The 23,787-nt window shown below is 46.8% G+C and overlaps 1 protein-coding gene across 6 annotated transcripts in view; it reads left to right on the forward strand.

Annotated features, from left to right (window-relative positions):
• The first annotated feature begins 4,290 nt into the window (after positions 1 to 4,290).
• The window catches only part of AMPH (amphiphysin), a 125,252-nt gene continuing 105,755 nt past the window's right edge, over positions 4,291 to 23,787 (forward strand). For 5 of the 6 annotated variants that reach the window (XM_054193239.1, XM_054193240.1, XM_054193241.1 and 2 more), the window contains exon 1: positions 4,291 to 4,385. In XM_054193239.1, the coding sequence (XP_054049214.1) occupies positions 4,317 to 4,385 (69 nt within the window). In that variant the 5' untranslated portion in view covers positions 4,291 to 4,316. Of the gene's footprint in view, positions 4,386 to 21,162; positions 21,225 to 23,787 lie in introns of those variants that run through there. The other variant, XM_054193244.1, reaches the window with a different exon arrangement.

A 23,787-nucleotide genomic window follows, 5' to 3' on the forward strand; every position in this document is an offset into this window, starting at 1 on the left:
CCTCCTCACACTGTTTTTTCCCTCAAGTATGTATTTTATTGACACTTCAACTGTGTAAAAAGTAAAAATGCCTGGTATTAACCAAGTGATACTTAATTACTCAGTCCCACCCCTACCTGCTAACCCTAAAGGATTTTGGTTCTCTTGTCATGTCTTCTTATCTCCTTTCACAGCCTCAAACCTGGAAAGATTCACCCAAAGGCCGTAGTAATTCCAGGTATTGTCTCTCTAGCTTTTTTTTTTTTTTCTGCATACAGAGGTAATTTCTCTAATTCCTTCTTTTTCAGGGAAAAGGACTTGGAGGGAGTAAGGAACACACCTTCCCACTGCACGGCCATCCATGTCCCATGGGTGCTACCCAGGAGTGAGTTTCCTACAGAAGCATCACTGGTGCTCATTCTGTGAACAAGCTTTGCAGGCCCCTCGTTAGTGCCGCTTATCCCACGTAAGGCTCGTTTTGGCGGGGTTCAGAGCCTGGGGTGTTGACCCAGCTGTTCACTGATTGAAGTCAGTGGCAGGATAGACCTCCAGGGGAACTAGCTACCTGTATGTAGCTCTCTGAAGCCAGACAGGTTCAAATAATGAAGCTGAAATCAAAGGGCACCATTCAGATAAAAGTGTTTCCCAGTGATGGAACTGGTTTTCTGTGCCAGAATGTTAGTACAGGTTCAACATATCTTAGCATGTTGATGATGGAGAGAGAGGTGTTAAAGTTATGCCAGTTAAAGAAAATGTAAAAAAAAAAAAATACAATATCTATATTTGACTTTATTAAGAAGAATTTTAATTAAATACCTAAGTCTTTAAATATAGAACATGCCTATTTTTTAATTTCAGATGTTTATTAAAAATTTTCTCCAGACTACATTTTCACAGGGTGAAAACCACTAGATTTTCGCACCGCATTTATCTTCTGAAAACATTTCTTCTTTTGACGTGTATTTCCCACTGTGTTCCTTACTTTCCTTGTCTTGTGATTCTGACAGGCAGCTTTCCTCTCCCTGACCCACATCCAAAGAGCAGCGAGACCTACAGAAACTGCCTGGATAATTTAGCCAGTCTTTTACTGCCCATTATATGCTGACCTAAACTGCAAGCTGCTGTTTGTAAATGGAGATTTAAAATTCAGGTCCTGTACACCTGAAATTATTTAACTTCTAATGTTGCTCTCCCGTGATTGCTAATCTGTTTGTCTCGCCTGGCAGTGAATTTGGGTTCATACATTCTGCCTTCCCGAATCCACAATTACAGCGCGGTTTCAACTCCTGGGCTGTCCTGCAGCTTCGTTTGAATGATCTTCTTTTCCCACTCCCAATTTGTCACTGCAGTGACTATTAGAGTGGTGCGCTATGATGGGGATGTCTTTTTTCTGCCGTGTCTGGGGTGTGAGTTGTGAGCCTCCGTACGCTGCTGTTCGTAGAGCTCTGCAAGGTGCGAGTCGCTGTGTTACTCCTAAGCAGCTGATATCTATATTGGAATTATCGTTGTGATGGAGATGGCTGCAAGACACCTGCCAATTTTTTTCTCTTATCAGTATTGTAAAATGGACTCCTACGGAGCAGTGTCTTCTGATTTTATTGCTTTACGTGAGTGAAGAGTGCTCAGAAAAGCAGAAATGAGTGATGAGAAACTATGCTGTTGATGAGTCAGAAGAGATGCAGATTTCTTCTTTTTCTGACTAACATTGTGGATGAACAGGGATCATCACCCGGCAAAAGTAGTGATGCAGCAGTGTAATACCCTCCTTCTCCCTTCCCCTTAGAAATTTTACATTCAAAAATCACCACTCCATCAGGAGCATTTTTCTATGAATGACTGATCATCCCTGCTATATGGGAATGAAACTGAAGTGAAATCTCATTTTAAAATAACAACAAATAAACAATAACACAAGGAGTATAAGGAGAAAACAAGCAGGGTAAATTGTAGTAAATGATTCTTCATTTTTAAACATCATCTATTTCAGACTGAGATATCAACAACACGGAGAAAGACGTTTGCTTTAAAATACATGTTAATGGGGAAGTTTTCTCTTAAGGGAGATTAACAATAAATGTTATATGCGACAGACAGGGAGTATAGGGAGATCAGCCTGATTATTCGCTGATAATTACTTTCCAAAGTCTAGCTGATGGAGAGCAACACGCGCATTGATAAACCAGCCAGTGAAAAAGCCATTTCTGGCTGTTTTCCAAGGCCATCAAATGGGGCAAAGCCAGCGCAGGTCGACTGACTGAGGAGGAAGAGAGCGGCTGTATGACAGAGTACAGCCCACACATCTTCACGCTCCTCATCCACCAGCACGAAAAAGCATTTTCAGGCTTGGTGGTGAGGGATCTACTATCCATATATCGGACAACTGGGGACAAAAAGGCACGGGAGAGTGTCCTCCCTCCCCCTAATAGCCCAAGTGCCATAAAATACACTCTGTGCTGCTGATACGTGCTACCCTGGTTATTCTTTGGTGAAGGAAATGCACGAGTAATCAAAGTTAAGACCACATCTTTTCATGTTTTTTTGTTATTAAAGTGCTGTGATCCTTTTGGAATTGGACGCCAAACTGGCCAGAAACTCTAAAGGAGATGTGAAAAATTATTTCAAAGAATTTGGGAGCCCCATGCACGCTGGGATTTTGTTTTGATCTTTCACCAGCCTAACAGCATTATAAGAGACTGCCTGCGATCTTTTGGATAAAATATTTTTCTTGGTTGCTATGATGTGTTTTCTTTGTTTTTCTGCTTTTTTTCTTCGTTGTTTTGTGTTTTTTTTTTTTTGTTTGTTTACCTTTATAAAGGTCACAATTTCTTAATCAGCATTGTTACTGCTGCAGTTGGTGCGCTAAATCTGCTTCCTAATACTACAGGAAAACGTGTCATGCAGGTCTGGGGCTGGACAGACATCAGAAATACAAGGTCTCAGGAAACATAGATAGACTTACTGGGTGTATGATACATTTTCTTTTGGCAGGTACAAGAGCTTCTGACTTGTGTTTAGTACCAATCCGGTAAATCAATGAAAAGTATAACACACATGGAACAGCTCCCTGTAGAAGAATATCGGCGCAGGCTCACAGCCTGGAGCTTCAGTGTTTTGCTTTGCATTGCTTTGCGGTGTTTGCCGCTGGGTTTCTACTCTCCAGATCAGGGAACTCCATGCTTGGCCAAACAGCAGAAATAAACGCCAGAAGTGAATTTGGGGCCACGGTACCTGGGAAGGCTGACTTTGCTAACCTTGAGTGCTGAGCGATTCTGTATTTGAAAGATTTTAGGGTGCTTGTCTGTCGAGGGAGGACAGAGAGTTTTGTGGGCTCTGACCTCTAGTTTTGGCAGCAAGTTGTAATTTGAGGAACGAGATCAAAAACCTGAAACCAGTCTGGAGACAGTTTATTGCTGCTGGCTGCTATACCGAGACAGGAGTGAGCGATGGACAGGAGGACAATGCTGAGAGCAGTGCAGTGGCAAGTCGAGGCGCATGGCTTGCGTTCAGCGGCGTGGGCCCTGTGAGCCCGGCACGGCTGCTGGTGGCCCCAGTGATCCCTGCTTGGGCCCAGCCAGGGCTGCAGGTCCCTGGACCGCAGGGTCTGACTGCTGTGATGAAGGGCTGCAACGCTGCAGCCCTGAAACCGGAGTGAAAGGTGTCAGAGGAGCTTGGAAACGACTCTGGCCTGGTGGAAACTTCTAGGGGAATAAGAAGGTAGATTTAGATTGGATATTAGGAAGAAATTTTTCACTGTGAAGGTGGTGAGGCACTGGAACAGGTTGCCCAGGGAAGTTGTGGATGCCCCATCCCTGGAAGTGTTCAAGGCCAGGCTGGATGGGGCTTTGAGCCGCCTGGTCTAGTGGGAGGTGTCCCTGCCCATGGCAGGGGGTTGGAACTAGATGATCTTTAAGGTCCCTTGCAAAATGAACCATTCTATGATAAGTGGGTGCCTCACACTCCCTGCCTTGACAAGAGGCGGGGGCGGGGGGCGCTTATGCCGATAGCGGACATGGCCATCAGGGTGGCTTCTGGAAATCTTCACAGACACACGCACCCGTTATCAGTGTTTTTTATTACCTGGAGGAATTGCCCCCATCTCCAGCAGACAACGCTGCCCGCCCTGCGGGGGGCCCAAGAGCCGCCTCCCTGGGGGGGCGGGGGGCGGGCCGCCGTTCACCTGAGGCGGCGGCGGCCCCGCCTCTCCCCGCTGTGTCTTTAAGGCCCTCCTCCTGCTCCTCACCCTCCCTTCATCCATCCCTCCATCCCTGCCTCGTCGCCGCCGGGCTCTGCTTCGCCCGCTTTCCCCCCCCCTCCCCTCCCCATCCCCGCCGCCAGCCATGGCCGACATGAAGACGGGCATCTTCGCTAAAAACGTCCAGAAACGCCTCAACCGCGCCCAGGAGAAGGTGCGACGCGGGGCGGGAAATGGGGGGGGGTGGGTGGGATGGGATGTGCTGGGGAGGGGTGGCCTCGCCCCGGCGGGCAGGAGGAGGAAGGGGGCGGCGGTGCCGGGGGTCGGCGAGGGGAGACCGGCCCCGTTCGCCCTCCGGCGGCCGGCCGGGTTGCGGAGCCGCCGCCGAGGGGTGGCTGGGGTGGCTGCGGGGGGGAGCGTTATTATGTAACTGTCCCATTTAGGCGCCTCAGTCGCCCCCCGGCCGGCCGTGCCGCTGTGCCCCCGGCCACTCGCTCCGCTCGGGAGAGGCGGCGGTGCCGGCATCCACCTGCCCGCAGGCCCCAGGCAGCCGCCGTTTCCTCGCCCTTCACGGGGCGGCGGGCTGCCCGCCGCCGGGTGTGGGGGGGGAAGCGTTGTCGGGGGGTAGGCCGAATGGCTGCGCAGCGCGGCGGGGTGGCCGGGCTGCAGCCCCGGCCGGCGCGGGGAGAAGAAGGGTGTTTGCCTCGGTTCACCGCCGGCCCTCCTAAGAGGATTGCATTTCCTTTAATATCCGCGCCGGCTCATCCCCGGGTGAAGCGAGCCTCCTTGCTGAGGCAGCCGGCCGCAGCGCTGTGACAGAAGCACCCCCCCTTCCGCCTTAATATGACAGAACATCTCCCCCTTTGGTGTGATAGAAGCGGTGTAGTCCCCCCGTCCCATCCCCGTAAACCCCTGCCTTAGTGTGACAGTAGCCACCCCCCCCCCCCCCCCCCCCAAGCTTTGGTGTGACAGAAGACACCCCCCCCCCCCCCCCCAAGCTTTGGTGTGACAGAAGACACCCCCCCCCCCCCCCCCCAAGCTTTGGTGTGACAGAAGACACACCCCCCCCAAGCTTTGGTGTGACAGAAGACCACCCCCCCCCCGCTCGCCCCCCCAAGCTTTGGTGTGACAGAAGACCTCCCCCCCCCCGCTCGCCCCCCCAAGCTTTGGTGTGACAGAAGACCTCTCCCCCCGCTCACCCCCCCAAGCTTTGGTGTGACAGAAGACCTCTCCCCCCGCTCACCCCCCCAAGCTTTGGTGTGACAGAAGACCTCCCCCCCCTCGACCCCCCCCCAGCCTTTGGTGTGACAGAAGACACCCCCCTCTCGACCCCCCCCCCAGCCTTTGGTGTGACAGAAGACACCCCCCTCTCGACCCCCCCCCCAGCCTTTGGTGTGACAGAAGACACCCCCCTCTCGACCCCCCCCCCAGCCTTTGGTGTGACAGAAGACCCCCCCCTCGCCCCCCCCCAACCTTTGGTGTGACAGAAGGACACCCCCCCCGCTCGCCCCCCCAACCTTTGGTGTGACAGAAGACCCCCCAACCTTTGGTGTGACAGAAGACCCCCCCCCCCTCGCCCCCCCCAACCTTTGGTGTGACAGAAGACCCCCCCCCCCTCGCCCCCCCCAACCTTTGGTGTGACAGAAGACCCCCCCCCCTCGCCCCCCCAACCTTTGGTGTGACAGAACACCCCCCCCCTCGCCCCCCCAACCTTTGGTGTGACAGAAGACCCCCCCCCCCCCCTCGCCCCCCCCAACCTTTGGTGTCACAGAAGACCCCCCCCCCCCCTCGCCCCCCCCCAACCTTTGGTGTCACAGAAGACCCCCCCCCCCCCTCGCCCCCCCCAACCTTTGGTGTGACAGAAGACCCCCCCCCCTCGCCCCCCCAACCTTTGGTGTGACAGAAGACCCCCCCCTCGCCCCCCCAACCTTTGGTGTGACAGAAGACACCCCCCCCCCCTCGCCCCCCCAACCTTTGGTGTGACAGAAGACCCCCCCCCCTCGCCCCCCCAACCTTTGGTGTGACAGAAGCCCGCCAGGAGCACTGGTGGAAGAGGTGGCCCACACCATGATTAGCAGCTGCTTCATTTTTGGGGAGCTGGTTAAAGTGTCCTGAGGCTGGTCCGAATGTTGTGTAGCTGGCAGGGTATGCTGCTCGGGAAGCTCGGTGCCGGTTCTTGTGTTACTGTAGCCTGGAAATGAACAACCGGCGAAGTCGGGGGGAATTCGCAGGAGTTTCTGATAAAAGATGAGGGCCTTGTTGGCCACTGTTTATTTTGTTCATCTTCACTAATTACAGCTGATAGGTATAAAAGTTCCACGCAAGTCGTTCCTGTTTAGCTGGTGGGTGTCTCAGGGCAGGACCATAGATACAGGCCTTAAACCAAGCAGAAATGCATTTGTCTGTGACTATATATAAACATCTGCATCAGCTATTAGTATAGTTTGTTACAAAGCTGTTCTCAGCATGAATTTGGGAGGCACAGTTGTCAGGAAGCATTGCAAGTCACCTCTTTCGAGGGCTAGTAAAACCTTTATACCCCTCTAGCATGTATCCAGAGCCCTGTCTAATTGGGCTCTGAAGAATTAAAAGAGATTATTTTATGGCCACTATTTCTTACACTTCTCTGTCTACAAATCCCCGCTTCCTTTTTGCCACACGTTGAACTCTGTGGAGCTCTAAGGGAATAAAAATTGCAACAATTAATATGTGGAGAAGTCTCATATGTAATCATGCCATTATTTAAGAATCTAATAGTTGAGGCTGTCACAGGCAAGTGATGGATTTCTCGCTTTCAAGTACCCCTATCTAGCTCACGAGGTCACAAAGTACTAGACTTTTCAGTACCAAAGTGATGATGCATTTCCGTTCTTGCAGGTTCGGACCACAACTGTTTGCGAGTAAAACACGCTATGTACCCTTTAATTGTTTGATGAGATCTGATGGCTTTATGGCGTGGGTTGAGCTGGGTCGGTCGTTGAAGCAGAAGCCTAAAAATACTGTTTGTTTCCTTGAGTCTTTGTCAGTGTCGTTTCATGCGATTGCCCAGTAAAGCATTGGTGTAAGCCTTAAATCACAGGTGCTGCTTCCAGGCCTGTCTGTCCAAGCGTGGAAGGTCTTGTCGGCAGAAATGTGCGGGCATACCAGAGCACGCCTTCATCTGAGTACCTGAGGTCCTGTGTCATGGCAGAAGCTGCTCATGCACCAGCCCTAGGGTTGCCACCTTGAGCCTGACGGGTGCCTTGGGTGCAAACTGGGGGTGCTGGTGGGCTCTGACGGCTGGGCTGCTCTACCTTTGCTGCAGCGATCGGCCACGCTAACAAGGGGAAAACTTGTCTGATTTGATCTGAACGTATTGCAGTCGGGCATCTGGCGATTTTTTGGCCTTGTTATGGCATCTGTGCTGGTTGTTTCTTATGCCAATGGGCCTAAACGTAGCTTATTAACAGGGAACAAAGCTGTCAGGGGCCTGACACAAGGTAGGTCGCACTTGTAGGGTAGGTACCATATAGCTCTGTATCCTTGCTTCCCTCTTCATGGCAATGCTTGTGTAGTTATTGTTGTGAGCTGTGTGCATCTATTATCTTGTGCCTATGCTTCTGGTTAGCTTTAAGTTCCTTGATGGTTATACAACATAAATCCTTAGTTATTTTTGATTAACTTTACTTTAAAAAAAAAAGGCCCCTAAATGGGAATGATACAGAATGATAGGGGTTTTTTTGTTTGGTTGCTTGATGACAACAAGTAAATTGTATCTAGGAGTTAAGTCTGATTTCTGATGGTGTGAGTAGGATAGCATTATGACAAGTGTATAATATCACACTTGTTCAGAAATTTTAAAATACATTCTGAGTTGTTTTATCTGGTTGTTTATATTGGATTTGGGGACCTTCAGTTTACTTAATGTGTCCCTATAGTCAATTGCATTTATAAAGCATTTATACGTCATTTTCTATTATTTGTTACTCATGTAACATATGTATTAAAAACATGAAGTGGTTGTAAAACATAAATGTTCACCTTTGGAAACTATTTTTCTAATGATGCTATCATTATCTTCAGCTCCTTGCAGTCTAGGAGAAATTTTAGTTGTATGGTGTAGGTAGTGCATGCGCCCATATACGTGTGTGTCGTCTAGTCATTATTTATATGACAAAAGCTAAATAACTGACGTGAAAACATCTCATCTTGTGCAAATCTATCTGTGTTGCATTAGAAGTGTTAAATTCGAGGGTTATACGAATGCATCCTTTGATGCTATTTTCCGAGTTTAAACAAAAGCAATCATCCATCTGTAATAGAGCAGACTTGATAACATCAATAATCTTTTTTTTTTTTCTTAGAAGATTCCAGAAATATTTAGTTCACACTGTGGAAATGCGTGAGGTAAATGTGCCAATGGCTTGATATGGAAAATGACACAAAAAATAGTGTAAGGCTAAAGAAAGTAAGAAATCATGCATTTAATCCTGAAGTGCTAATGAGGGAAAGAAGGCAGTTGTCCAAAATGGGCTGGACCAGGCTAGTACTCTAAATGAAACAGGACTTTAAACAACTAGAAATAATAATCGGTCACTCCATTTTTCACATCATCCAAAAGACGGTACTTTTCAGTGGTTGCATACCCTTTTTTAATCAATGAGTGTCTACTAATTTATGTTGCTCTTCACTGCATCTCGTCAATGACTTTTCTCCCAAAACTCAGGAAGCATGGACGTGCTGAGCTTGCATTCTGTTGGAAGTTGCCAACAGTCATCTGAAGAATCTGGATTCAAGTTTTAAAAGCATCGGAGCAACTCAGGAGCCTGCATCCCAGTCGTAACAGTAAATGAAACACTGATGCATTTAAATGTCTGTTTATACTGAAACAGGAAGAGATCTATTGGTAAATGAGGTTGCCTGAGTCAGCTCTGAGGACAAGATTACTTGGATGAAAAGGCTGAGTTTGTATCCCTAGGTTCCTCTGGAAATTTGAATTTAAGCTGCTAATAGGTCTCTGGACTGCAGGGTTGGTTGCTGCTGTGGCCTGAGAGAAGAGTAACAGCATGAGGTTTGTCCTTGGGAGCAGAGTGCCAGAGGAGGTGTCAGGGATGCCCAGCAGCTGTGCCCAGTGCATGGCCACTGAGGGCAGGGACAGTCCTCTGGGCATAGGGATGGCCTCGGAGACAGCAGCCCAAAGGCCTTCCTCCAAAGGATACTGGGCATAGGGGTGGTGGGTGGGGCTGTGCAGGGCGGCCCCGTCACCCCCATGTCACAGTACCACTGCCTGGCAACGCAGAAGTCGCAGTGCCCCAGGCAGGATAAAAGGGAGCATCCTCCTGTGTCCCACTGCCATAGCTGGCCTGGGGGCAGCCTGAAGACATCTGAGAGGAAGCCCTTGAAGAGGACTGTTTGCAAGGGCATGTAGCGACAGGACAAGGCGCAATGGTTTTAAACTAGAGCAGGGTAGGTTTAGATTAGATATTAGGATGAAATTCTTTACAATGAGGGTGGTGACACATGGGAACAGGTTGCCCAGAGAGGTGGTGGAGGCCTCATCCCTGGAGACATTCAAGGCCAGGCTGGATGAGGCTCTGAGCAACCTGGTCTCATTGAAGAAGTCCCTGCTTACTGCAGGGAGGTTGGACTGGATGACCTTTAAAGGTCCCTTCCAACCCAACACATTCTTAAAAAAAAAAAAAAAAAAAATTCTAGAAAGAGCTGGTGGAATTGCTTGGTGGGGGCTGAGGAAGGAAGACTGAAGCCTGGATGAGGCCACCTTCAAAGTTCATCTGAGGGACAGAAATCCTTTTCAGCTGGACAGCGGTGGCAAAACCAAGGAAATGCCTTTTTAAGGAGTGCTGCAGGGCTCTCTATCCTCATCCCCTGCAGAGCCAGGGGCAGCAGCTGTAGAAATGGAATGCAGAGAAGTTGCAAAAGGTCCCAGTGCTTTGGAGCACCCACTGGCATCCTGCCAGGCACAGGAAGGATTCTTGCCCGCAAGGTGAATCAAGCTGGGGACATTTGGCCACTCTCAGAAGCCCCTGAGATGGCTCCAGGTGGAGGGAGAATAGGGCTTGGGCATCTCCTGGGAGGCATGACCAGCCTGCGGGATGAGGAGGCAGGTCTTGCTCACATGCTCAGGGAATAGCCGATCGCCAGCGCTGGGGTCAGGAAGGAATTTTCCCCCGGGGCACATTGGCACTGCTCCCCGGGGGTTTTTTGCCTTCCTCTGCAGCATTGAGCATGGCCACTTGTCAGGCGCCTCTGCTCCATAGTGGCCAGGTCACTGCCTGCTGCTCATGCACCACGAAGATGGCCTCTTGTGCCCTGCAGCTGGGGGGAGGAAGGCTTTTTTTTTCCCCCAGGGTGGGCTACCAAATGTCCCCGGGGGTTTTTTTGCCTTCCTCTGCAGCACTGAGCAGCGCCCCTTGCCAGGGCTCCTTCGGGCCCTTTTGGCTAGGAGCCTGCTGCTCCTGCTCCACAAAGGTGGCCCTCGTGCCCCGCATCCGGGGGGAGGAAGCTTTCTACACTCCCAGGGGGCCCCCAGGGTGCCCCCGGGAGCTGCTTCTTGTCCTCTGTGGCATTGAGCACAGCCCCTTGTCAGGGCTCCTCGCGGCCCTTTCGGCTCGGTTCTTGCCTGCTGCTCTTGCACCTCCAAGGCACCACTCGTGCCCTGGCTCTCTCGGGCTCTCTTGCCCACGGCAAGCTTGGAGCGGGAGCGAGCTCCGCTCTTCCCTTGGCTCCATGGGGTTCTTGCTTGGGCAAAACAGCCTCTGCTTGGAAGGGCTCCAGGCCTGATGCACCATCCGGAGCTGCCACTTCTCAGCTCTCCCCGCGGGCAATACGAGCGCAGGGCAGGCACGGGAGCGCTTTTCGGGCATCACTGGACAATAAGCACAGTGGAATGAGTCTTGGAAGGCAAGAAGTATGTTTGTCATTGCTACGTGTACTACTTCTGCGTGTGGTCGGTCCTGATCCTCATTCTTCATGTTTTTGCTCTTCAGGAAAGAGAGGCTGCTTGCCCTGTATTCCTGCTGCTACCTTTCTGTAGCTCTGTGGCTTCCCTTTGCCAGGCTGCAAGGGATGGTTGTTTTTTTTTTCAAGCTCAACTCAAGAGTACCTCAGCCTGCTCCTGGCTACACATGTGCATTAGGTTAAAGCTTATGAGCATCAGCTCTGAAACAGATTCAGAAAACTACAAATAAAATCCTTTTTCCACTTGTAACCTTTGTGTTGTGTGTCCTTGAAAGTGTTTTTGGAGCTGAAAAACCCCTGGCATTTCAGACAAATATCAGTCTCGTCGTTATTTGAGTCACTGTGGGCATAGGAAACACAAGAGAATAGTTATTCTATGTTACGCCTCGAGTTGTGCATGAGGAGCCCTGACCTAGGCCTGAGGGCTCCATCCAGGAGAGCAGCTCTCTGCAGGGCAGGTCCCAGGCCCACCCAGGAGACAGGGGCAGAGACGGGCACACCTACAGCATCCCCCAGGCAGGGACTGACGGCCCCGGGCAGAGCTGAGACACGGCCCCTGGGCCCTTGGCAGCAGACGCTGGGGGTGGGGGTCCCAGGGGAGGCCTCTGAGCACCCCCAGCACCCTGGCAGGAGGAGGCTTGCGCTGCTCATACGCCCTCCTGGGGGCTTTGATGGGTGACCACTTGGGAGACAAGAGTATTGGACCATGTGGACCTCCGTTCTGAGGGAGCACCGATGGTCTCAGGCTCTTGTGTTCCAGTATCTTTTTCCAAGGGAAACAGCTCGGGCATTTCTAAAAATGAGTAGAAGGAGGAAAAAAAAAAAATCCATAGGTAAACAAACAGGTATTGCTCACCTCCAAAAGATTTGTCAGCCACTCAGTTGAGGAACACATCCTGCTTTCCACTGAGAGCTTCATCTTTGAGCCTTGCTTGTGTCAGAGGTGTGGGGTTTTGCCGTCCTGTGGAAACTCATCTAAACTGTATGAACACAGAAGACCACGCTTCACAATTGCTTTTTACAAATTTTTGCAGATGGTCAAATTATCTCAAGGCAGTACTTGCTTTTGCAAGTATGTAATGGGGGAGATTTTGCAGCTTCCCTAAAATGATGTGTGCCACTGCTTAGGCATGTCCTGGCAGAAAGTTCTTTTCTTACTCAATTTAAATGCTGGTTTTTGCGGTTCAAGCCCTTTGTTCCCTGTTCTAGCTTTCCTTGATGTAGAGAAGTGTGTTCCTTCTTCTTGCTTCAAAATTTACAAGTGGTTTTCCTCTCTTGTCGGCATTCCCTATGATTTAACTGGAGTTATCACATGACACTCCCAAGGAGGCAACATAGTAGCTGTTATTAAAGTATTGATTTTTTTTTCAATTGTTTTGCTTTCTAATGTGCAGGTTAAAAGGTAGAGGTATATTCTGGTTGTCTGGGTGCCAAGCACAGAAGAAAGGTGAGAGAAAACCCCAGGGCTCCTTCCTGTTAGGTTCTCATGTGATGTTTTTGCTGCTATGTGAGGGAAGGTAACCTGCTTCTCATGTTGCAGTTTTCTCCCCATATGCGGTGTTAACCATGTGAGTTACTATGTAATACACTTTTCCTCATTGTCACTTAGCTTCCATCAAGTCAAGAAAGTGCTATTTCTTCAGTTTTATGGGGATCCATATCTCCATGTTTGCCAACCAAAGCTTTATTAATATCAAGGCAACCTCCTCCTCTGTTCTTGCTTGACAATTTAATATTTTCACTTTTATTATTTCCAGTTTCCTTTTTAGTTCTTGGGCATGCATCCATTCCTCTACTGTTCTCTCTACGCTTCACTTAGTCCCTCTCTTTAAAATAGAATCATAGGGTTGGAAGGGACCTCTGGAGATCATCTAGTCCAATGCCCCTGCCAGAGCAGGGTCACCTAGAGCAGGTTGCACAGGAACGCATCCAGGCATAAAATAAAATAACGTTTTTGAAAATCTGCCACTAATTTGTTGGGCTTGATTCTGGACTGTCTTCTTCACTGCATCTTGTTCCTCCAGCAGATCCTTTCTCTCTTCCATTGTCATATTATTGAAGACCCAATGTTTCTGACCCAAGGTCTGCTAGCTGTCATGTCATCAGCGGTCCACAGCTGCTCTGCAGCACAGTGCCACCTTCCTGTTGTGGCACAATTAAGAGTGTGACTTTACAGGTGTGTAGTGGAGAGACGTAGGGATGGTGATAACCTGTGTATCTAGAAAAGACAGGAATTCCTGATCCAGACTGATCTCCAATGCCTGCCTCCTAGACTAAGATGTGCTACTGGCCTCTGGTCCAACCAGCTGCTGTAGATGGTGAGGATGAGAGCTCAGTGAATGAAAGGGCAATACACTTTTCCTTTCATCTCGATAGCCCAGGTTTCCGGCACTGGCAAGGAGAATCTGTGAAGGAGACTGCTCAGCATCTGTCATAGCAAGATATTTCAGTGTGGATAACTAGCAGAGAAAAGCAGGGGTAAGTATGAGATGGGAGTGGGCATGGAGGGAAGAGCAGCATGCCTGTGCACACCCTGCCTGCAGCAACTCAGCACAGCTGGCCAGGCTGTGCACAGCCCTTCTTACTTGGCCACCAGGTAATAAGAGCAAGTGTGTGATAGCAGGCTGCTGAGTGTGGGAGAAAAAGAAAATAAAGGGTGAAAGATACCTTTTAACACTCCTTCACAGTTGCCTGCCTACATGAAGTAGCTCCCGGAACTCACCTGGAGATGGCAGGGGGATTTTTTTCACCTGCCTAAAATATGCACAGTGGGGTTCACACCTACCAAAACATCTGATCAGGTAGCAGTCGCTGCCTGTCCTCCTGCTCGCCTCGGGGACTGTGGAGTAGGGGGAGAAAGGGTAGCAGATGTCTCTACTGCTTCAACACAGGGAGCATTTTCCCTAGGGAACTGTTGTGCGGTTTAGTTCATTGGGCTCTGCTGCAAACTCAGCTGCTTGGAGCCTCCAACCCAAAGTGTTTCCAGGGCTGGGTCGCTCTTCCCTAAATGTTCTGCAGCATCAGTGCTCTGTATCACTGAGCCTTTCCTGGTCTCAGATACAAGATAGTTTGTTCCTGACCTAATGAGTAGCTAGTTAGTCAGTAGTTGCCGGAATCATAAACCAATGACAAACTTGGAAAAGCAGCTGTGTCGTATTGTTATGTTGAGTCTCTGGTAATTGGAGTTTATTAATCTGTTTAAGAGGGTAAGGTAAAACATACGCCTGTGGTGAAGACGCATATAACACCTTTCTGAAGTGTCGCTTTGTGCTATGAGAAAGCTAATGCTGGAAATAGCCTGATCCTCTTCCTGGCTGCTCTGCCTTCCTTTCTTTTTCTTAATAATTATTCTTCATTATCTGTAGGACAGGAGCACTCTGCAGAATTGTGGACTGGTGTGAACAAGCACTTAGTTGGTAAAATTCTGTTTAGATATTTTCTAAGAAGGTTGGTGGGGCAATGGGAGAGGAGTTCAGTGGCCTTTCTATGGGTGGGGGCCCAGAGAAGTCAGGGGCTGGACCACACGTCAAATCTCTGGTCTCCGACTCCCAGTGCCCTGTTACTAGTTCTCAGTTCTTTTTGTTGTGCCTTCTTTTTCTTACCAGCTGTTTTCTGACAAAAAGCTCCTGCTTACTCCCAGATAAGATCCACTGCTTTGTTCTCCCTGTCTCTGTAGCAGATTAATTCCTTTGATGCTCCATTGAAGTTTCAGTTTGGAGTTACTTTCACCCCACTTTTTTGCATCCACAAGATGGTTAAATTTGTGCTTTGTAGTGATACAGAGCCCAGTGCTATAGTCCGTGAACTGCAATCAATCCTCTTTATCTATGATACAAAAGAGCAGAGGAAGACCTGCCAAAGTCTTGGGCTGTCACTAAAACAAGCTATTTGAAAAACAATTTCGAGTCTAGATTAACAAACAAACCCCTATTATTATTTCCAGAAACATTTCACAAAATGCCATCTTTATATTGCATGCACACGTGCCTGCACATGCTTTCAAGAAACCGTCAATCCTACTTTTCCCAGGTTTCAATTTGAAAAATGCTGTAAGTATACACTGATGTCTTATTTTTAATGAATTAGGGGTTTGAGAAAATAAAAATTTTCCTGAAGAACACAGAGAATCTGAGTTTCCTTTCTAGACTGTGATCAGCGGTAAGCATTTGCTTGTGTCCTTTCAGAAGTATAAGGCGTTAGTGGTGTGTAGTTGAGGTAGGTGATGGTCTGCAGTGCCATGGGAGCACAGTTACTTCTATGGATGATTCACCCCTTATGTCTCCGCAAAGCCCAGATAAGTGACCCACATGCACGAGGGTTAATACACATTAAGCACGAAGTAGAAGTAGATAAAGCACTGCATATGGAGAAGTTTAACTGAATAAAGGCGATCCATTTTGTATGGAGAATAGTCTTTGAGATCTGAGAAATGACATTGATTTTTTCACTTAAAATGCATATATTAGGTTTAGATTCAGGAGGTTCTTTCAAGACTTATTTGCATGCAGGGGATGTAGAGGAATAAATAAAAATGTGCTACTGTTACTAAACCTGTGCAGATGTGTGTGTGGATATGGTTCCTTATACTTAAACTAGGTTTCCAGATGTTCGACTGGCCATTATCACCTAAATCCTTGTTGGTTTATGTGGGTGTTATCTTTTCACACTGGTGTAGCCACTCTATGCAGTTTGGATGAACTTTTTAAATACATAAGGCACACTGCTGAAATGGATCTGCCATAAGCATGAAATAATTATTTTCAAAATAAAATTGTCAGTAACTTTAAGTATAGGAAAACTTTTAAGCCTGTCAAAACCATAAGGAATGGTTAATGAGGCTAATCAGAGAGGAAAGAATTTAATTGATTGCCTCGTGTTTTTCAGATGCGTACTAACCACACTGTTACCACAGGGGAAACCTAAGTGCTAGGATGAAAGGCAGAACAAAGAAGAAGAAAAATTCAAGGGCCTGAAGAGAGGCAGGAGCACAGCTGAGTCCAGAGGCAGGCTGGTGTGGTGCAGGCTTAGGGCAGATGTCCCCACAGCTGACCTGGCTAAGGGAGGAAACGCAGAGGGAGAAAAGTGCACGGAAGTAACCAAAGGGACCCCAGGGGATGGCTGGCTGCTGCAGCCACAGCACCGTCACTGCAGGACCCTGGTCAGGAAGCGGTAAAGGAGCAGATTCATTACCTGCGAAGCGGCAAGTGGAAAACAACCACAGCAGAATGAGGTTCATGTCCAGGTGAGAAGATGGCTGGCTGCGATCCAAAAACAAGCTGGATGTTTGAACATGAGATATGTATTTGAAATATGGCATTTAGATCCCAAGGAACGTGGATAACAGTGCGGGGAAGTGTCTTTGATTTTAAAAAATAGTACAGCCCTCCCTCTATATTCTCTTGTAGTTTCTGGATTAATTAGTAAAGAAATTAATATATTCCTTATGATGTGACACTCTTGCAAACTAACAAAGTATAACTTTCTTGATAGCACATCTCTAAATGATGTCCTACTTAATTCTCAGCAAAAATGTGTGAGCAGAGTTAGGATCAGGACAGTCATATCTTCCTTCACGTTTGCTCATCTCCACTCTTCCTTCTTTGTCCCTCTCTTCTCCCGACATCCTTTCCTGGCTGCTTTGCTTTCTCTTTCCCTTCCTCTCTTCTTGTATGTCTAACCAAACAAGTTGTTGCACACTTAACCAAGAAAGCCATTTAGAAAAGGATTTGACTTTTGTTGGGTCATCTGGTTACTTGATAGGTGAGCACAGCTGCAGACTTCAGAGATGATTGCACGTTTAAAAATCAGTACCGAGCCTCCAGACGTTGCAGGCTTTCAGAGAGTACTGAATGTTCATTTTGTTTTATTTGCCTCCTGCCGTGCATGAGCAGAGGGACAGATGGTACTGCTGGAACAGGGCTATTCCCTCAGGGTCTGCAGGGCTGACCAAGGTCCTCCCTGTGTGGTGGGAAGCTGGGAATAACGAGGCAGCACCCCACATAGGCAGTGCTGAGTATCTGGGGAAACGCTGAAAGACAAGGAAAGGTGAAAGGGAGGGCAAAGCTGCCTAGTAATTAAGACAGCAGTGCATTAAGTACAAATGTGGAAGCTGAAGGAGTCTGCAATGGGCTACATTGATAAGCTTTGTTTTTATCGGGAGCTCCAGCTGAGCCCACAGGAGCTTCAACCAACCGGTCACCTTAGGGTTTAGCCCAGCAGTGCTGTCGCTCCAGATTCAGTGAAGTCAAGGTGCTATGTGTACCCCAGGGCTTTTGAACTTACTTCTGCTCTCTGTTCTTCTACTAAAAAACCCACCCTCCTACGAAATCTGTACTTCCAGGGTCTGAAGAGCATGTTACAGAGAAGGCAAACCTCACTGGCGTTTTGCAGAGCTGAAGAGGGTTTTATTCTTAATACCACCCTGGCATTGTGTTTTCCTGTAGCACCAATCCAAGAACGTATTTGTTGCAAGCATAGTGCCAGCATCTTTGGTGCGAAGTTTCGTATTAGAGTAAAAATAAATGGCAATTCAGAATTTGGCTGAGAATCTAGGTTGATTTGACAGTCAAGCTGAGAAGCAAATCGGGAAGAAATTTAGGCAACCGTTTGCTGACAAACACACGTGCCATTTGAATGGCATCTTAATCCTTAACGAGTCGTATCTCCAAGAGTCATGACATAGCAACAGGGCGGGACAAGGAGGAACAAGCTCTGTCAAATATGGTTCAAATATGGGCTGACAAATATTTTGGATCAAGAACACGTGTTTGCAGACTGCAGATGAATGCAGGTTTGAGTATGGTGTGTTTTGTTCAGTGTCGCAACTCAGCTTATGCCCTTCAGTTCTGGTTTCTATAGCGAGGGCTGTTTTCTACAGGCAGTGTTTATGTGGAAAAGAATTCAAAAAATTGGACCCTGTTAAAAAGTATATTTTAAAGGAGGCACTGTGCAGTATCGAGGTTGTTAAGTCACTTTTCTGAAGGATCTATTTTTGTGAGCAATAAATCTTTTTTTCCCCTTCTAATATCCAGTTTGCAGTTTGACTCAAAGCACTTGTACCAATAATGCCCACCAGTAGCCCATCCTACCAAAGACTTACCACGAAGTACGTTGTTTTAATAGTGGTGTTGGATTGCTCAGTAGTATCTGTTATCAGAAGTGTTTGCTGTATTGAAGTGGTGATATAAAACTGGCCCAGACTTCCCCCCCCATCTGGATCAAAGGACATTTTTTTTTACACTGCGTTATACAGAAAGACTCCTTACTTGTAGTTGCCAATCAAGAAAATTTTATTACACATTAATACATCTCAGAATATTTGCACATTTAATGAATCTAAAAAAAAAAAAGGCGGCAGTGAAAAGTCAGTCTCAAATACAAAGCACTCGTTATTCCTCCTGTCTGAAGCTCACGATATTTTCGGTTCTGCGTCAGGGAAGGTGTTATCATTAAGTGTTGACAAAAAAAAAACCTCTGGTGGATTGTCATGGATTTCTGTCTTTTTTTATTATGTCTTATAAAAAAAAAAGTGGAAACAGCAGAAAGGTGGGGAAAAGCTTTCTAAAAAGAGTCACTAACTCATTTCCACTCTAAGATACATAAACCAACAGGTTATGTCTGTGTTTAAACCCGCTTTAGCTATGCCAGGTGCGAGCAGATGGTTTCCTGTCAGGCCAAAATGACCTGCTGTACTACTGAAAAGCGTCAAACAGGGATATGTTTCAACCAAGATTTTTAGCTCTGGGACTTTCAAAAGAGCTCCATTGCCACTGACCTTCCCCATTTAATTTAGGGTTGTTGATAACTCGTTTCCTTATTCCTGAATGCACCTTTCTGTGCTGCTAGCACCTGCTTAAGTGTTGTTTCGAGAGTTTCCACCTTGCACCTCTCTAGAAATGGTGGCTCTGGGGAGACGCAGAGAGTACATTTTTAGGTTACTCTGTGAAAGCACGGTGTGTTGTCTGTATCCTCATTTCCATCCAGTGCCTCCCCTAGCAAAACAAGAGTTCTCCAAGCTTTCATTTGGTGTGGCGTGAGGCAAGGTCTCACCTGAAGGTGTAATGCCCCATGCCTAGGCAGGGGGGTATCACTCTGCATGGCAGGAGAGAGGGATTGCATTTGTGTTCACCCAGGAAAAAACTGTGTCTGTGTCCTAAACACAGTTAGTCTGGTCCTTACGGTATTAGCAAAATGAGTTCTCAGAGCACGTCTTTTTCTTATCCCTAATCTAATGCTTTTGAGCACAAAGAGAAGACTTTAGGGCTGAAGAAAAGACTTTAGGGCCAGACTAGTTTAATGCACAACAACCCAGTTGCTGAACAGTTACAAAGGAGAGACATGTGAAAGGCGTACACTTGACACTGATAGATGGTCAGAGTGGGCATCCATTGAAGGGAGTAAGAGTAATCATTGAAAAATCTGACTGAATGCTGGACTGCCATGGGATGTTGGTTGCAATGGGAAGCTGGTAGATAAAGCTTGTCAAGATAAAAAGGCACTAGCTAAGTTCCCCTGCTTTACCACATGTGCTGTAACATTCTGCCTGTCCTGAATGGGATAGATGTAGATTTTCTCTGTAGATCTCATTCCAGAACAAAATGCAATTCCTATCCAAAGTTTTAGGAAAACATCATACTTTCTCTAGAATGGCCTTTTCCTTGTCACTTAGGAACTAAGATAAAAAATTGTCTTTCCCATATGCAGTCTTAACAGAATGTTGTCATAACTTTATGTGGATATGGAGAGTAAGTACACTCATGTTAATATAAATTGAACCCAAACAGATGGCTGGATAACCTTTATATAATATATGATGCTATGAGAATTAAAGAACTCAGCCTTAAACCATTTATAATTTAGTAAACAATGAAGAAGCTAGGTCTGATACCCACAAGATAGTGCTGATATAGGACTAAATTGACACAATGGTTAACCAAGGCCAGCACTTCCAGGTGAGAATTTAAGTGTTAGTGGGGCTGCCTGTTTAAAATTAAAGGGAAAATTGGTAACTTCTTAATATCTTTCCACATACTAAAAAATATGAAAAGAGAGGACTAGGGATTCAAATATGGAGAAAAATCAACACTGATGTGTCTGGCATAAAATGTTTTTATAGCTGTATTAGAAAAAATGACAAATTGTTAAGATTTACAATTAATATCTTATATTTTCCAGAAGAGTGTATGTGTTGTAGAATATCAAATCCTGTTAATCTTTGTATTATGTAAACCTGAGCTATAGTAAAGAGCATAATAATTTCAAAACGACGGGTTGTTTTCTAATCCTGGATGTGTGGGTGTGTATTGTTGCTTGGTCCACAAAATCTGCAGTAGCTAATTTTACCCAAGATATGAGAAAATTCCTGTACTCCTGTCTGGGATCCAACTGATCCTTTGGTCTCTGATGAGCGTGGGAGTGATGGAGCTCTTCCTTCCTCACCCCTCACATCAAAAAAGGCAGTGGTTGATTTGTGTGGCATAAATCAGGGCAATGGTCCTTCATCAACATGAGCATTTATGTGATTCATACTCATACCAAGAAGTATTTTGCTTTATCAGTAATGTTATGGAAAAATAGTGGACTATAGAGATTACTCCCATGTATATATAGCAGGAATAAATGTGCAAAACCACAGTGTCAACCAGCTTTCCACCTAGGCTCCAGTTATTCCCTTTGTCTTTTTTTTAATGTTTTGAGCTGTTTTAATACAAAACCTGATCTTGAATTGAATTGTGTGGGAGTTTAGTCAGAATAAAAGAATTCAGATCAGAGCCACACATTGAGAAACACAGATTACATCCATCATACTATTTAGGCTTTATGCCTATTACAAATTGTGATGAACTTGATATCAAATCCCTGTAGTAGCTATCCTTTAAAGATTTGATTCTGCTCACGCCGATTTTATTCGCAGCAGGATGAGGTTCTGCGGGTTAAATATAATCCAGTTTGCTGTGCTAGCACAATGTTTAATGCTGCGTGTACTGTTTGTACTGGCTCTGCATGGGACTGGATTTAAGTCGTAGCTGGTTGCACAGCTTTCTGCAAATCACACTTGTGCTGATAGGTGTAGTGGTGTGTATACGTATATTCTGAGGTAAGAGGAATTTTTACTCCGAGGATCCCTTTGATATCGGAAGCCAAGTCGTGAAATCTTGAGCAGCTGTAAGCTGGGGTTTCTCTTTGCTCTGAGGGAGTTTGCCTGGCTATGCAGCAGCAAATCTGTCCTGGGATCATAACGTTCCTGCCTGACCTTCCCTGGTTGACCAACCCATGGCCTGCATAAATCAATACTTCCAATTTGCTGATACTGTGAGTTCTGCGGCTAATTATAACTGTTTCAGCAAATTTGAGTAAACCCGCGCAGCTGCTAGATCCAACTGGGGGGATATATCCTGACCCTAACTTTGTGCTGATGCTTTGCAAGGGTGCTCGCAGGCTCGCTTGCTCCCCTTGCAACAAACGCCTACGCACAAATACAGAGGGCTTCATAGATCAGTCTGGGGCCGTCTGTCACTGTTTTTAATCTTGCTAATTTTTCCTTGCCAGTTTGTACCAATCAGTTGATGATACTTGGAATGTGCATGCAGTTTGATTGCTCCCTTTTCCTTTTGTGCACATCAACACCTTAATTTATCTGTGTCACTTCGCTTGAAGCCTGGCTGAAGGTGTGCAATGTGTAGGCTAGACTCAAACAATTACCGGTCTAAAAGACAGTCCTTCTTCCTCTCCTTTGATTTTTTTGCAGAATAAATGCAAACTGTTTATGTTGATTTGTTTAATTAAATACAAACAACAACCTCCCGCCCCCCCCCCCCCCAAAAAAAAAACTGCACCAACCCAGCATTGTCACAAGAGACAGGAAAGGACAGTGTACAAGGCTGATCTCTTCACATTTTGGAACAAGGATAGGGTTGGGGTTTTTAATCTTATAAAAGAATAAGACCTAACACAAATTTATTAAAAGTGGGAGCAAATGTTTTCTCTTCCTTTCCATTTGAGCGTTTGTCGGTGCATTTCTCAATCACATATACAAGCTGTACAGTCCCCGTTCCCATCCCTGCCTCCTCCTCCCTCTCTCAGTCAGGCCAGCCACTGATCCTTCACTTAAGTTTAAATTCAAAGTTGTAGAATAATATAAATTGGAAGACAGCTGTGGATGTCAACTCGTCTGCCTCCAGCTCAGAGCAGGGACAACTTCAACACCAGGTCAGGTTGCTCAGAACTGTGTCCAGTTGTGTCTTGAATATCTCCAAGGTTGAAGAATGCCCGACCTCTCTGGGCAGCCTGTTGCTGCGCTGCACCAGCTCATGGTGATTTTTTTATCCCTCAGAATTTCCCTTGTCGCAGCTTGTGACAGTTGCTCTGTCCCTTTCCCTGAGCACCTCTGAGTAAGGCTTGGCTTGGTCTTCTCTGTAATGGCTAGTTAGGTATTTGGAGACAGCAAATAGTTTTCCTTCCCTTAGCTCTGTCTTTTCCTGGCTGAAAAAGCCCAGCTCCCTTCTTATGCCCGGTGCTCCAGCCGCTGAGCATCTCAGTGGTCCTTCACTGGCCTCTTTCTAGTTTTCCCACACCTTTCTTTCACTGGGTAGCCCAGAAGAGGTTGTGGCAGCGCTCCCAGTGTAGCGTCATGAACTGCAAACGGTGAAGAAGAATTGTTGCCCTTGACCCGCGTCTATGCTGCAGTCCTGGCCTTTGTCCCTGCGAGGGGGCACATGGCTCTCAGGGTGCAGATCCTCAGCAGTGGAGATCAGCAGCAGTTTTCTTTGGTTGGAAGAACTGAGAGTTATGGAGGGAGGAACTGGGAGCAGGGAAAGAACTACTGGGTGCCTCAATAACTGTTGTCGTTCATGGTTTTAGGGCTGACTTCCTGAAACAGGTCCCTAAAATGTGTAAGTGAAATTCAAGGACTGCTCTCCCCCTTTGCCAGCTTTTGGCTCATGCTATGCGAGTTCTCTGGAATCAACGGAAATGGAGTCGGTTTAGCTGAGAGTGTTTGTGGGTTTGGATTTTTTTTTGGTTGTGTGGTTTTGTTCTGCTTTTTTTTTTCTTTAAAAAAACCTTGTTGATTCATCTCCACAGCAGCTTTTGCTTAATCAGGGCCTGAATTGCTCCTTCTTTATTATATGGCCTTTTGAGCAATTCTGTTGAGCAGCAAAGCAATGGCAATGCCTCTGTGGAGGTGATCAGGATTCATACCCCTTATTAGTCAGCCTGTGGGCCAAACTGCTAAGTGGAGTGACTATATGGAGTGGGTTAGTAAATACAGGAACCCTGATTTGCACACCGTCTAGGAAAACTTAGGAATTACTTCAGCATATGTAGCTTCAGCCTATCTATGTGATGCACTGAGTGTTATTCTGTCACTGTAAAATGTTTTTGTGTACAGCAGCAGCCAAGATATCATAATTATTGAATTGCAGCACCTATTGACTTTCTGGTGTCTGTGTTCTGCTGTTAACTTGCTCTCAATGTTTCTGGAGAGTCCAATAACAAGAAATAACATCCTTGCGCATATGAGATAGCAGGTGGAAATGTTATTGTTTCCCATAGCAGGGAGGAACGGCTCTCCCCAGACACCCTCTATTTTCCACCCAGACATACTTTACGTAGTGAGCTGGAGATTTTTTACATTTTATTTGACAGCTCCTGGATGCCTT

This window comes from Rissa tridactyla, chromosome 2 (genome assembly GCF_028500815.1).
Source record: "Rissa tridactyla isolate bRisTri1 chromosome 2, bRisTri1.patW.cur.20221130, whole genome shotgun sequence".
Lineage (NCBI taxonomy): Eukaryota > Metazoa > Chordata > Aves > Charadriiformes > Laridae > Rissa > Rissa tridactyla.